Source organism: Lineus longissimus, chromosome 1 (genome assembly GCF_910592395.1).
Source record: "Lineus longissimus chromosome 1, tnLinLong1.2, whole genome shotgun sequence".
NCBI classification, from domain to species: domain Eukaryota; kingdom Metazoa; phylum Nemertea; class Pilidiophora; order Heteronemertea; family Lineidae; genus Lineus; species Lineus longissimus.
In genome coordinates this window covers 1,839,192-1,854,952 of record NC_088308.1, presented here as the reverse complement: position 1 = coordinate 1,854,952, position 15,761 = coordinate 1,839,192, and the positions used below count along the sequence as shown (strand labels likewise).

The 15,761-nt window shown below is 42.3% G+C and overlaps 3 protein-coding genes across 3 annotated transcripts; 2 read left to right on the top strand and 1 right to left on the bottom strand.

Moving 5' to 3' along the window:
• Nucleotides 1–2,071: 2,071 nt before the first annotated feature.
• On the top strand, nt 2,072–4,403 carry LOC135496782 (nodal homolog). Its single transcript, XM_064786294.1, has 2 exons — nt 2,072–2,411; nt 3,526–4,403. Exons 1-2 carry the CDS (start codon nt 2,072–2,074, stop codon nt 4,401–4,403), a joined length of 1,218 nt encoding a protein of 405 aa, XP_064642364.1.
• A 1,662-nt stretch (nt 4,404–6,065) lies between these two features.
• On the top strand, nt 6,066–11,118 carry LOC135496775 (proteoglycan 4-like). The gene is made up of 10 exons (XM_064786285.1): nt 6,066–6,231; nt 6,461–6,537; nt 6,861–8,414; nt 8,755–8,772; nt 9,072–9,116; nt 9,446–9,538; nt 9,839–9,874; nt 10,138–10,158; nt 10,455–10,489; nt 10,805–11,118. The coding sequence occupies exons 2-9, from the start codon at nt 6,471–6,473 to the stop codon at nt 10,484–10,486; spliced, it is 1,866 nt and encodes a 621-aa protein (XP_064642355.1). The 5' UTR covers nt 6,066–6,231; nt 6,461–6,470; the 3' UTR covers nt 10,487–10,489; nt 10,805–11,118.
• Nucleotides 11,119–11,927: 809 nt separating this feature from the next.
• Nucleotides 11,928–15,754, bottom strand: LOC135484254 (WW domain-binding protein 2-like). Its single transcript, XM_064765566.1, has 6 exons — nt 15,692–15,754; nt 14,935–15,037; nt 14,557–14,692; nt 14,272–14,364; nt 13,941–14,090; nt 11,928–13,616 (listed from the first exon to the last, which is right to left on the bottom strand). Exons 1-6 carry the CDS (start codon nt 15,745–15,747, stop codon nt 13,297–13,299), a joined length of 858 nt encoding a protein of 285 aa, XP_064621636.1. The 5' UTR covers nt 15,748–15,754; the 3' UTR covers nt 11,928–13,296.
• Between the last annotated feature and the right edge of the window lie 7 nt (nt 15,755–15,761).

Genomic DNA, 15,761 nt, shown 5'->3' with positions numbered 1-15,761 from the left:
ATGAAGTTTCTAACGTTACGGTGGGTAACCGTATTAGATCGTGGGAACGTCAAGCAGAATTTTCCCATGCAACGAAGGGAGGGGAACTTATAACACATCTGAGGCGCCGCCAAAGTTTCTCGGATATTGATATAAAAACAGTTATGGTAAAGGTACGGTAATTTGATCATTAAAAACGTATATCGATTTAGCCAACATTTTGTTTGAGTGCTTGTAATGACATGGAGGACGCCATGCGTTTAGGACAATTAACACTTGAAACAAAAGAATGCCCTATTATTATGTCCATGTGACCAGGACAGAGGTGTGACCTGTTGGATGGAAACATATGTTTCTTGGAAGTTTTGTGCACTAGTTATTGTATCAGTGAAGATAATGAATTCGGCGGAATGTTGTAGCAATTATTTCCATTTAAGTTTATAACTTACAGCAAGTCTAGATTCTTTAATCCATACTTGCTTATTGGCCTATACAAAGGAAATATTCCTGAAGAAATAATGAAATTGTCGCAAAACATTTGCCTAAGCATGCAGGCCTATATACATGTGGCTTCTTCAACAGCGTTTCAACGTTGGCTGAACCATTTGCCATTTGGTAACGCCATCTAAAGATATCGGTTGTGACGAAAGTGTACGTTCGTGCCTGATGTGTACAACTGTATCACAAAGATTATTTGATTTTGCTCTACATCCGTGATACTACCTTTTTTAAAGACGATGATCTCAAAAGCAAACGACGCACTTCGTCGGCAGGGACCCCTTTAACTAGACTACAGTCATCTACATTGCTCTGCGCACCAGCGAGGGCTGCAGGCAAGCCAGCGGAGACGGCATTTTTTAGTAGGCTGTCGCCGACCCCTGCTGGAAGACAGTACAAAATGTGAGGTGACAGTTCCCAGTGTCTAGTGTGCGTTCTTCAGTATGATGCGTAGACAACTAATAAGATAATTACTCATTGTCTTATCAACTGACCATATGGTTCACAATCGCTGGTCAAGATGCGATCATGGGCTATTGTTAAGCTCCTATGGACATTACATGGCCACAGTCGCGCATGTCTTACGGCTGGTATTCCATATCAGGACTTGGATAAAAAGAGCCTCGTCTGTAACACTGTTAAAATTGTATCGGAGCATCTTCTGTCGCGTAATGATATTACATGATTAGGTTATATGAAAACACATAATTCCATCGTCAGGAAAAACAACTGTTACTGCATAGATATAATGGACAAACACTCTGTGTGCAAGTCTGAACTTCTACAAGCGAATCTAGCCAACGCGCAATGATCAAAGCAATCAAAGAGGTTAATTTTTCATATCAAATATCCGCCGATTCATACTAAAGGAAGTATAATCAGAATGAGGCTTCAGCAACTCCATGTGAAGGTGCAATTCCCACGGTTTTGACCTGCCCTGCACAAGGTACGGGGCAACCCTCGTGACGGACCGGAAGGACATCTTTAACGCCTGTGACAATACGCGGCCACTACCGTTCCCTTAACTCAACCCATATGCGGCAAGATCAAAAATATCTTATATTCATAAGAATACTTTTGCGGATTTAGTAAACCTAGGAATAAATACGACTCTTTATGAGTGAATGTAAACAGCCTATTATTTTATTTGTTATTGGGGTAAATCAAAAAGACAATGGCATTTAACACGTAATTGCCCTTGTGAGCACTTGGGGTAATTAGCCTGACTGAGCCGCCGATCGTTCATCTCCATGAACGAATTTCCATTCTTTAATACATGCTCAGACACTGCGCAGAGGGGCGGCGTTTTTTCTTTCACCAAATTGTTTGGAAACATAAGGGCCATTGAAATGAGTTATTAGCCATTGAACCGGGGTGTATAATCTAACACCCGCAATCAAAAGCAATTTTCGAGATATTTTAGGGGCAACCTCCTCCGTGTCCGATCAGTTTAAGAACGACAGTCAGCAGCTCAACATCGGAAAGATCAGCTTCGAAACTAATAAGATTTGCGGACTTCATGTGCTTTCAATGTTTCACTGACTGGATAGAGAACATTATACAACAATCATTTGTGAACCTATAAAAAGAGAAGATGCAGAGTGCTAGATTAATGGTGATATTTATGTTGACCTTTGCTATTATAAACGGTATTTCATCATCAGGAATCGATTATGCGGATATTTGGGATGAGGAGGCCCTGCAACGAAGCCGCCGACAGGACGATCTCATGTTCGACGTGGACAAAAAATGGTCGAAGGAATTGGTGGAGGATCGCGGCATGAAGGAGCAGGACATGCAACGGTTGTCATCCAAGTACATCCTGGGATTGTACCAGCGGCTCAACCTGGGCCTAGACCTGCGACAGGCAACTGGACACGGGCGGCTTCATGATGCAGTTTATGGAGACACCATCAGGGCTTTTCCAACAAAAAGTAAGTAACTGAGACTATGCCTTTGTGTCCCTAATTCAGGCTCAGGAGCACTTAATTTCATTTCGATATCTTCTTTGGGATCTCACAACAATTGCACCAAAAAATTCATTGCGTAAAAAAAGGATTGCTTGAATTCTTCACCTTGTTACAAATTCCCACCTACATGATTGTACGTCATGCGTAATTTGAGACAGGATACTAGCAACCCGCCGGACGAATAGTTGACAGATGTATTGCGCGTTGCCTATAAAAGATGTCTGTATCATGGCTGAGGCAAGTTGGTACGAAGAAGCAACAAATCCCGTCATTGTCAGAATCATCTTAGAACTGTCAATGGTTCATGGTACACAGATGAAAAAGCATAGCACTGCCACTGTTTTTGAACAATTTGTCTGCCATTGGAACTATCAAAATAAGCAACCATCGAGGAACTCATAAAGCCTTGTCGCGCCTTTCTAATTGCTCGGTCCGCCTACCTGTCAAAGGCAGAGGAATTTAATCCATCAAACTTATTTTAGCCTAATTTGTCCATTGCCTTCTTACGCATGGATTACATATGTTTTGCTAGCTTTTGACAAAAGAAACCATAAAATTCCGTGCTAACAAACAGTCTATTTAACACTCAGTTAATCATGTGAACAACTTTTAAAGTATTTCAAAGGTCGGTTTGACTTCGGGCTCATTGTGCATATCCAAAGCCACAGTCATTATTTGAACGACTGGAATGGAAAGAAATAAGAATTCTGGATCGCCACAAGTAGCAAATGAACTGATTGTTGGCAATCATACAAATATGCAAATGGAAAACATTATTTTCGATACACCATGGGGAAGCTGATGCAGAGCATCCCTTGCATGACCACAAACTGTTTTCAAAGAAGAGGATATGCTTCAAGTCATTCTGAACTCTCAACGCCATTTGGACGAGACAGTATGGCACTTGACTGTTGAAGCATTGAATGTGTCTCTGCTGGGTTTCTTTCTGACATTGCTTCAAAACACGTCATGATGCTGGCATGAAAACACACAGCACGTGCTTTTCCGTCAGTATTGTGTTTACATTACAGCTAAAACATTCCTTAGATATTAATGTTCTGTCGTTTGTATCTTTTAGTTAACCTCAAGAAGCTGAGAAGACGCGAGGTCAGCTTGGCATTCAACCTCGGAGCCATATTAAACAAAGGTGCCGTAAAGTTAGCCGAATTACGCCTTCGACCGACCCGCCATATCAAGAACGTGGGATTTTACCGGATTTCGGCCATCTTACAAGAAGGTTCAATAAGGAAAATATCTCGCAAGTTTTGGGTAAAAACATATATGGATGACATCAACGGATTTTTCTGTCTTAATCTAACATCGGTGGTGCTCCAGTGGGAAAGCAGACATATCAACCATAATGACACGCTGGAAATAACGCTGTTGCGTCCAAAACGGATTGTCAGACGGCGGGAAAGGAGAAGCAATGACCTAGATGGTAAACAGGAAATGACGTCAGTTGAAGAGAAGACATACGTTGACAATGATGAAGCCATTTTGTTGGTTGTCTCGGAAGAGGGAAAATTATTCAAATCACAATTTAAAGCTGCATTTCGTGACGCGGCAACCAGCAAGAAAGTTAAAAGAGCTGCAAAAAAGAAACGAAAAGGTCGCTCAAAATGGAAACAGGCGAAGAAGCAAAAGAAACAATGTGCGAGTTACGAGTTTGAAATAGACTTTAGAACTCTCGGGTGGGGAGAATGGATTATTGAGCCAAAGGTTTTCAATGCTAAATTATGTTACGGTGAATGTTCGTTGCCTATCAAGCGGACTTACAATCCAACAAACCATGCAATGATGCAAGGACTAATGATGTCCAAGGGAAGTGACCAGCTGGGGTCGCCTTGCTGTGTGCCGAGCAAGTTGGTGCCACTCAGTATGTTGTACTATGAGGACAAGGCGATAGTCGTGAGACATCATGAACAGATGGTGGCGGCGGAGTGTGGATGTGTATGATGAAATACTCTTTAGATTCAACTCAGTGCTATAGAAAACAACATTCAGCAAATGATTCATACGAACTGTTCAGCTTTAAATGTATTTTTTCGACATGGTGCTAATTTTAAAACTGACATTGCGACAGCTAACTACGAAAAGCAAACTACTAATGCAACGCTGGTAACTGCAGAGTTACAGAGTGTCCCTAAAAAAAGAAATCCACAAGGCTGTTTTCAGGCCCTTGGATCCGATAGTGAGAAGTTAACTTCCGGACATCTTGGAATTCAACTGCCCTAGTGTCAACGAGCATAAAGCATTGGTAAGATGACTTTTCAGCTGTTGATTTGAACGTTCGCAAATTATGTATTATATAATCAAAGAAGCGGTATCGGTGAAACTAAAAGTAGTACAAGTACATGTATATACCGTAGTGGACCAATGGCGTAACTTTATTTATTTATTTTGTCCGCCGAATCACAAGCTTATCCAAGTTTCATGAGTGCTGCGATAAATGGTAAAACTTTAAAAGTTTATGCCATACCATTTACAGCTTGTGTACGGCATAAAAAAAACATCTTGCAAAATAAAATTGATTCTGATACAGATTTCTTGTTCTCTTATCAATTCATCATTATCGGCTTAACCTCGGTAAACTGATTTCAGTACACAGGAATCGAGTAGGGGTAAACTGTTGACTTTCTGTTGATCGTCTGTTGATGCCGGAATATCGCTTCTCAAGTTCCATGGCTTGCCATCTGATAATCTCATTCGGACATTGTCTGACGCACGATTTTTTCAGTGCCAGTTTTGCCAGGGTTTCACGTTGATCCAAGTAAACTCTGCACGACAGCTTGGAGATCCTTGTCAGGATCAAAATGATGATTAGACACAGAAGTATTACGAAGTGGGACTCGACATATGAAATCAATAGGGTCATCCCACTTCATTGGTTCAAGTTGGTACAATCAACAATACAACTCAACACAGTCACAGACGACTTCTAATTTGTATCGCATGCAGGCTCCAAGTAGGCTTACAGCTTTTCAACCTCAGACCACCCGATGGAATATTTAAGAAGATGTCACCTTTTGTGAAATCTTTATTCCCAATCACGTTGATCCAACTGAACTTATATGCACGGCAGCAGAAAGAACCTTGCCAGAATCAACTGTCTCCTACCAGTGCCACCTATACCGGAAATATGTAACTTCCATAGACGATTCGTCAGGATAAACCTCGCGCCAAACACCTTTAGAGGTTCGGTAGATCAATAATGCAAACTGGGGTGGATGTTTTGGATTTGGGGTGAGGCTGGGAGTGAAAATCCTAGTTGTTTATTGTAGCGACTGGTATGGCATGTTAGTCCAGGATGTCCCTATCACCTCACACCAACCAATCTAACATTCGCTAGCTTTCATTGCAGTGCAACTTGTTCTTCTATCAGCTAATGACTGCGTCCCATTCATGTGCCAGTCGACATTTGAGGAGACATGAACGTAAAATATCTTTTGGCAGACAAACATGATATAACCAGCTATAAACAGGGAAACATTTGGGCTGGCCTAGCGACAGATGACTAGAGAGTAAAATCTATAATCGAATGTATGAAGATTTATCAATTACTGGTAGGATCGATGTGAGGAGCCAGTAATGGGGTGTTAAACACTCATCGTGGACGGGGATACACATGATCTCCGATATACTGTGATGGGGTACCGTGGATTCAGTTTTAGCCTAGACACATATACTGTGGATTTTGCCTTTTAATCCATCTCGAACATATTCTGACCTTTTGGAAATTGAGCCCACAGCCTCGCCGGCACTGCCTAAGAGAACTATACCGCAGGTAGGTGTTTCTAGAATCTGTGGCTGACTCGTTTCCAATCCTTGATAATATTTCTTTTCGACATCGATAATGATCGTACTCATTGAACATCTTCACCTAATGGCTTCAATGGCTTATCAATTTCATGTCTTCATCATTTTCGTGAACTGATAAAGGTCATTGCCACGTAAAAGGAAATGAATATTCGCTAACATATCCTTACCAATCTACATACTATTGTCATGTACAGGTGTCCGAACATGGATAGTGCAAGGAGATGGATCCTTCCGCTACTGGTGGTCTCTATGGCTGTTGCCATTACGACTGGTAAGACAGTAAGACAGAGAAACAGTTATATATTCCCCATTAAATCATGTTACATTCTTTTTGTGGCGAACCTTTTATCCCTACTTGAAAAGAGCCTTCACCAGCAACAAATTCAATTCCAATTTTTGTGTTGCAACACATTATTACACGTACTGGGCAATGATAGTAATTAATTTTAATGCAATTTTTTCAACTGATCGGGGCGTTGTATTTAAGATGGCTCTTCGCTTGAGATAACGGCGCTATACATGTAAGACAAATCGTAAAAAGTGGGCAAGCTCCTGTAGTATTGACATAAACCTTTCATTCACTTCCTCTTCCAGGAGCCCCTTTAATGAAAACTATAGCGGCAGGAAAACTACCACCAAACCACTTGGTATCAGTGGATGTAAACAAGCTACCATTGACCCATAAACACCTGGCAGACGCTGCTCCAATCTCAGCAAAAGGAGTAACGGCAGCGAAGAAAGCAGCAACGAAACCAACAATAGCAAATGCGAAGGCGGCCGCAACGAAGGCTGCCGCATTACCAGCAGCAAAGAAACCTGCACCACCAGCGGCAAAGGGTGCTGCACAGCCAGCAGCAAAGGGTACTAGCACTATCCAAGCATCGGCAAAGGGCGGTGTAACGAAAGCTAATGCAGCAACTGGTATAAAACCATCAGCGACAGATGCTAAGTCTACTGCCAAGAAACCACCTCCAAAGGGTGTTGCGACATCAGCAGTCAAAGGAACCGTAAAGTCTACGGCAAAGAAACCATCACCAGTAGCTGTAAAGAAACCACCAGTGGCAAATGCCAAAAAAACGGTTACAAATGCGGCCGCACTCTCAGGGGCAAAAGGTGCTGCCAAAACATCACTGGCAAAGGCGACTGCAAAGAAACCAACAGCAACTGGGAAAAAGCCGGCAGCGGCTACGAAAAACGTAGCATCTAAGACTGTGGCAAAGAAACCAGCTACAAATGGTGCTGTAGCAGCAGCGAAAATGGGTGCTTTAAAGGGTGCTGCACCAGTAGGGGTGATGGGTCCTTCGAAAACAGCGCCAACAGCTGCGAAGACCCCAGTACGGGATTGTTGTAAGACTGATGCGACAAAACCAGTCATAAAGGGTGCTGCAACAGCGGTGGCAAAGGGTGCTTCATCAACAGCAGCAAATAAGAACCTACCAGCAAGAAATGCAGGTGCTAAGACGGCTCCTAGGAAACCAGCTACAAAGGGCGCTGCACCACCAGTGGCAAAGATTGCTTCAAACAAAGCATCCAAGAAGCCAGCACCGGCGACTACGAAGACACAAGGAGCGGCAGGTGCTGCTGGACTGCAAGGATCAAAGGGTGCACCACCACCAAACAAGGGTGCTGCAACAACTAAAGCACAAGCAAAAGGTGCTGCTCCAGTAGCAGCAAAGGTTGCTGCAACAACCGCGGCAAAAGTTGGAGCAAAGACACCATCAGCAGTTGCCATATCTCCAGCTGCAGGAGGTGCAAAGAGTGCTGTGACAAAAACAACTACAAATGCATCAGTTGTAGCGAAGAGTGTTGCAAAACCAGCGGCAAAAGGTGCTGCAAAGGGACCAGCAAAGGTGGCTGCAAAGACACCTGCAGCAGTTGCAAAAAAAGCGGCAGCAGTCGCCAAAAAGACTGCAGCAGGAAACGCACAGACTGCTACGAGGCCAGCTACAAAAGGTGCGCCGCAAACAGCGGCAAAGGGTACTGCTTCAGCAGCAACAGCAGCAAAGAAGAAACCAGTTGCAGTAGCAGCAGCAACAGGTGCAGCAAAGAAACCACTTGTAGCCGCAATAGGACCGAAGAAAAAGCCAGTTGCAGCAGTAGCAGCTGTGAAAGGTCCAATGAAGAAACCAGCTGTAGCAAAGGGTGCTGGTAAGGAAGCAATATTAGGGTGCTGTAAGCCTTTCCATAGACACCATTTAACTCTCACCTGAGGCAGTCTTGCGAGAGGCAGAGCGGAACATTTCGAAACATTTTACACAGTCATGGTTCTTCTTTTTACCGAGTGATCAGTGTAATGTCAGATACATAGTATTCTGCCTCCCTCTTTGCCTCATGATTCGTGTGAACGATACAGCGTTAGTGTTGGTCGCTGACCGCATTTAGCGAGACCGTATTACGCTTGCATTAGTTTTGTTGGTACATATATATATATAAGATTATACATGTACCACACGGTCCTTTTTAACGGTGTGTATTTTCCACTCAACAGCTGGACAAGTCAGAAAGGGTAAGCACAAGTACTACTTCAGTCAATCTATCGACGAATAAACTATCATAGAATGACGTTAAACTGGTGTAATCAAAATATTACACTGGAGACAATGTCACATCCTATACATGTAGGTAGGTTTACTGATGACTTCTTCTCCGTGTCTTAGCACAGAATCGTACCAGAATATCTGACACTTTCTCCTACTGAGAGGTCACTTTATAATATTGCCAGTTGACAAGGATGTCAATTTCCATGTTGCAACTAACTGTAGCAAACCTACTATCGAAATTAATCAAGAATATTGAAAATTTCAGATGCTGCTAAACCGGATAAACTACTGGAGTTCGTCATCGACGGGCGTAAGTTTTATTTTCTATCATTCGTATGAGAGCAGGATTTCGTTTCAAAAAGAAATTGTGATTTAAAAGCTATAAGATAACAGATTCATGGGACGAATTATCTATGTCATATGGATTAAGGTACACCCCTGGAAACTCTCTGGTAAAGTATTCATATACATGTAGTCTGATGATGACGGAGGGGTCGCAGCTAGTGTATGTCCGTAGGAACATCGAGCTTTCAAGGCACCAATTGGGACAATGATATCCGAGAGACAAAATCAGAACTCTTAAAGGATGGTAAAGCCCAGAGTAAAATGAAAACCTGAAAATTCTCCATTCCATTTCAGAGGTCGTTAAGCTGTCTGGGCAACACATCAGTCCGCTGAAAGGCAAGTGTTGGAAAGGAACGAAGAAGGAAAGCAATAATGGCATGTGTAAAAGTAAGTGGATAGGACCTCGGACCTCAACACGCGTTCAATTTAGGTCAATGGCAGTATGGACTAGTGAGTGGTGAAGGTGATAGTGAGATCTCATCAGGTTCCACCAGGGCATGATAACACTGGTATCGGGGAATGTACAATTTGCAAAGGAAGATTCACGCTGTGTCATAAAGTTCGCGCTTTTGAGAAAGCCGTCGCTGTCCTCGGCATAAGGTCTCAGGCCAAGGCATCACATTTGAATATTCTCTCCAGTGATGTGCATCACGGAGAAATTTATACTGTTGTGCTAATTCATTTCAGTTTCACATGATAACATCCATCTCCTTCAAAAAGAGTGTAAGTAACACACCCTCCCACCCATTCATTTTCATACTGCAATCCAGGGTCGGTATCAGACACAGGGTTCCGTCTTATGAACGTGAGCAGTCGGCAATGATCGAGGTAAAACGGAGGGGGGACTAACCACTGCCATTTCACTATTCACACTATCGACAATTTGAATAATTGAAGGGCTGTCTTTACCCGGTTGCTGAAATTATCAGTATCATTGTCATATCACAACCAATGTTATTTGCGATTCTTTACGTTGTTGTTTTCAGTGAAAACCAAAGGAATTACGCGTAAGTTACAACACGAACCTCGGAGACAATTTTGATCTTTGACACGGATAGATTTACGGTCGCGCTATATGAGGCACTGACTTTTGTCGTTGAGGATGCGGGAACTCCACGAAACTGTCCCAAAATACCACTGTCCTTGCTTCGGCCTGTATAGTGTACATCTTCACAGTATTCGTTTTACAGCTCGGGGTGAATTATTCGAAAGTATAAACCTAATTTGAACCTCATGATTGTCTGAAATATCATCATAATGTCAGTTTCATTGCAACTTATCAATCAATCACTTCCTTTTCCAGTGGATGTTGAAACGACAGTACAGAGGGTTTAGTTGGTAAACTGTATTTGCATTGTTTAGTTATTTCTAGGGGTTGTAAGGGAAAATGTAACTTTTTAGTTCTTTCGTGTTGAATAATCATGTCTTGCAAAGGCTTACTCTCGGAATTTTCAATGAGTGTCGTGTGCCACGATGTAAGATAGCCAGTTGTGACACTAAATTGAGTCCGAATTTCTGAGGATAAAGGTGCTGGCTCACAATGTACCGTATTCGTATTCCTTCATTGATGTGATGTTTCGTCTCATCCATCGATTGGGCTCTGAGCTCTCTGTCCGCGAATGGTCATTAATGCAACCATTCTCTTTTTTCTAGGATGTCGTTTCCTCCTCTTTTGAGGACAATGTGAAAAACCAGGACTTGTGTCCTTGTCGTCTGATAGCTCTTCTCTTGGACTGTGCGCACCTGAGGACATCACCGAGCTTTGTCATCCCCAGCGAAATGGTGTGCCTTTTGCCTTTCCAGACCTACCAGACGTCGAAGTGTTGCACGAATGCCTGAATGATATTCTGGCTGCCGGTCTCGCACTATATTGGACAATAACAACTGCCAGCAGTGAAATTTGTAGTTCGACCCAAAAGTAGATAACCGTGTTTGTATCATTCCAAGCTCATATGATATAAAATCGACTCGTGAAAATAAAGAATACACGTGGTGAAAGATCAAGGATGATTATTATGCACGTGTCCTTTGTTTCTTTCTCGAACCTTAGTTCGATCGAGGATTTTCGGCTTTTTCTGAATCCTCTAAGAAATGATGTTTCCGCGCGTGGGCATGTGTGCACTCTCTCTCTTCGAGTCCAGCAAATACTGAAGAGAGATCTGCCAAGGCCATGTGCTGTGCTCGGACTGACTTGCTGCCACCAACAACACAGTTACTCCAAGATGATGACAGTCCGTGTCTCCCATGTCTAAGGAGACATAGGAGACTTAGTTTCTCTATGACGACGGTCCTCGTCTTTGAGGCTAAGGAGAGATCCGGGACATCGTTTCTCCAAGATGATGACAGTCCTTGTCGTCTACTAGGGCTATGGAGAAACAAAAAAACCCTCAGGTACTCGAAGATGATGACAGACCTTGCTAAGGGCCAGTGTCCCCACCAGTCCTCGGCTAGATTGTGACACTCCATAGGGCATACAGGATACGGAGGATGTCCTCACAAGTGATCCTTTGTAAGGCTAGCTGTGACACTTCATGTGCTATGAACGTAGAGAGGGTGGAGTGACGATTCGTTGGGAAGTTGGGCTGTTAGTGTTAACAGAGTACTGAGGGTGTCCTCACCGTCCTTGGCGAGGTTGCGACACTGTCAATGGAAGTACTGGTGTCAAGGATTCACTCACAGATGAGACCCTGTTATGAGGACTTGCCACATCATTCCAGCAAAGCAACTCTGTATCAGCAATCTCGGTCTGTAAGTCACTGAGACACAGCAGACAAAATTTAAGTTTGCAGATAAAATTATTTTATTATTTATTCAACAGGCAATAACAACCTTTTACAGGAGTCACGGTACATTTTACTGTGGCATCATAGTGATCTTATCCTTCAGTCAGAATTTGGCCCAATCTATCTATAACACTGTCCTCTGGAATAGGCTATAGATCCATGAACTAGGACACCACAGTGACAGCACAAGTATATTATTTACATTCAGAAGAGCCGACTTCGTGTAAAAGGGAGACCGATGCCAGGAGCCAGGTGGGTGCTTCACCCGAGACGATCAATTTGCCGAATATTTATCACTATTTTCTGATGCATCCTAGACACAACCACTTGCACAGTATACAGGAACTCTGTAACCTTGGCAAAAACTCCCTTCACTCCTCCTTTAATGGATATTTACCAAAATCTTACAGAACATTTGACTAGCATAAATATGGTGCACATTCAAGAATTTACTTACAATAAAAGTCGCATCAAAACAGAGCCCATGCATCACTCACGAGGACTAGCGGAAGATAGTGCTGGGCTGGAAATATACATCTGACCCTGACAAGTCCAAATCCTTACCTTAATAAGTGGGACTTATTGTCATACATGTTCAAGAGCCATTGCATGTCAAGATGACCCTGACGCTAATGAGCTCCTCTGCAGACAGACAGGACTCGGTCATTACTAGTGCCAGCCCGGCAAGATGTCCCCTTCGTTTAAGTAATGCAAATCAGAATTTCATTCCAACTTTATCAAGTTGGCATAGGCCACTATATACATACAGTACGAATATTTACAACATCTACCACTACCAACATCTCAGACAAGCAGGCTGTCAGTACATTCATAAACCTTTCAAGATTTTTAAACTGTACATATGAATTGATAGCAGGTAAAGAGATATGCTATAAGGACAGCCAGTTATCGCCTGAATAGCATGTTTCTTCAAAACTTTCTGGCGTTACATTTCAAGTTATTGCACAGTGTGCCATATACAGCACCAAATATGACCAAAACAAAAGATTAATGTAAGATCCAAGTAATTTGATAATGCTTTTGGTGATTTAGGCTGAAGGCTCCAGATATTATCACATAAGACAAATAGTGTAGACACTTGTAAAGTGGATACATTTTGATACCACACAACAGTTAGCCCGTTTTTTAGTATTGAAGTTCCCTGTGGCAATTCCCAGCCAACATTTTTATTTATACCCATACCATAAACCTAGTATAAGCACACTTTAACAAGCATAACGAAATGCTCAGACCCATTCCCTCCCAGGCCTCTTAAAGCAAAACAGTCACAAGACCTGGTGAATTTTCCATCTAAAGTTCATGCTAGATTGTGAAACAATAAATAATACACATTGCCAAATCCTACTGCTGTTTTTTAGTTGCATCGTCATAAGACGGTGGAGCAGAAGCGGGCATGTAGACGTTATGAGGCTGCTGTGGATTGTAGTAAGCACTCTGTGAAGCCTCCTGGGCCTTGGCATCGTTTCCATTCGGGTAACCATTGGTCACATTGAATCCAGGTTGAGGTGGCTGTGCTGGGGGATAGCCAGGCTGTGCTGGGGGGTATCCACCTTGGGCCATCGGTTGCTGGGCTCCTCCATACATGTTAGGGTTGTATGGTGGTGGATTGGGATCGATCCCAGGATATGGCGGCGGCGCTTCCATCATGTAGACACTATTCGCTAGAAATAGTGAAGGATTCAAGGTAAAAGATAAAAATTTAAGTAGACTATTACATGGCAAGACCAGTTCCCATAGGCGAATATTACTCAGAAGTTAATTTTTTTGGCCAGTTAAAACAATACCCCCAATTCAAGTTATTTCAATGATAAGGCCTTGGTGAGCTAACTTGACATAACAAGAAATCTTTCGTCATAATGGAAATAAAAGGGATTCAGTGGTGACTGATTATTACTTCCATTCACAGTTCATCTGAGACCAGAGTCACAAGAGAGAAGTCCGGGATGATATCACTTTAAGATTAGAGAAAAACAATCGCTCCTTACCTGGAGGTTGCTCAGGGAATGTCTGATATGGTACGAAGTTATACATCGGATCATTCATAGCCGGAGCGTATGCCGGTGGGGGAGCAGCATAATATGGTCCAGCAGGAGGTGGTGAGTAGGGAGGGGGTTGCCTTGTCCTGTTCCTTGATGCTGCAAAGGGAATAAAATCGCAATCAAATTAACACAAACAGTAAGTCCCAAAACAGATTTCAATATAACTAGACAGAATTTGAATGTTGCTCAGTGGCATGTGATGCCCAGGCTATTATGGAATGTGTGTTAACCATTGGTAACCATTGTGTTTTTCTTACCACTGTGCCACTGTGCTTACCTCTTTTTCCAGCCTCCAGCATAGCTTGACCAAAATCAATACAACCTCCATGCGTGAAGTGTAGCTCAAACGTTGCCTGACCTTGCCACTTTCCTACAAGAATGAACAGGTATTACAAAATGACAACTTACAGCCTTCACTTAGGGTCATTTAGTCATGTGAATGAAAGAAATACTTAGAAAATGCAGATCGTTTTTGAAATATCTAAAGGTACATGTTGACGGATCATACAAGTGATCCATGTTTTTAGAAGACTTTTGAAATCAACGAAACTTTGATTCATACCTTCAGTTTCAGCGATAACAGTTCCACTAATATAATTTGCTCCAAATATTGGCTGTTCTAGCTTGACCTCCCTCATACATTTGAAGGGAATGGAAAAAGACTGCAGATGGTCTGTTTTTTTGCAGTTAAAAATCACCTAAAATGTATAAAATGAAGTTATTCATTCAGCAATTTGATACAGCAAGATGGAAACTCTATGTAGCAGGAATACATCTCACTTCACTTGGCAGCATCAGCAAAATATAAAATAGCATTGAATTTTGAAGCAGAATTTCACAAACTGGCTAACTCATTCTTGATGGAAGGTTAAACAACGACGATCTCAGAAATAAGTGTAAAGTAAAATCTTAAACAAAATTGGTATGAAATTCTTCCTACCCTATGTGATGTTAGGTAAACACGTCCATGTTTCTTTCCAGAGAACTCTGATACACTTGGATTCTTTATGACAAATTCGATACCATCATAGAAGATAAGGATCCTGCAATTAGATCAAAGGAGTGAAACTTGACATCACATGTTGTATCATTCATCATGAAGTGTTGTGGCATCATCAATGTAATACTCGCATGTCATGAGATGACAACTGTCCATGTGAATGCAGCTGTAATCACAGTCATACTCTTAATGGTAAAATTCACAGTTGCCGCATCGCATGAGCATGTCTGGCTGGGTCAGGGTGGACAGAGGATCAGGATAAGAATTGGTCATATGACATCGTCAGTATCGACTCCTTTGGCTCGACTGGTAACCGGCGTTATTATGTCCATGATCTAGTTGGCTTCAGCGTTACTTCTGTTGGCAATTCGACAGGCGCCGTCATAATGATACGACGTATCATGCCAAGGCAGGGCACTTTTCTATTTTATTGTGTGATGATCTATTTCGTTTCGTAACAAGCTGCGTTTCTGATTGTGCTGCTATTCGACAAATGGGTTCGCAAAAATCCTGTGTATCCTCAGTACATAGAAATTTCTATTTAGGGCCTATGGACAAAATATTGCGACATCGTGAACATCTGGCCTAACAAACTCATTCTTTGGCGAGTTCTGGTGGTTTTCTACACTACAAGCTAACAATACGATATATAAGTATCAGAATAAATCAAAGATGTAAAGAGAATAGGCATAGTTACCTTTCTCCAGCGTAAATAAGAACTCCTCCGTTGGCGTGAGCCGTATTAAGCGACATTTTGTTGATGACGT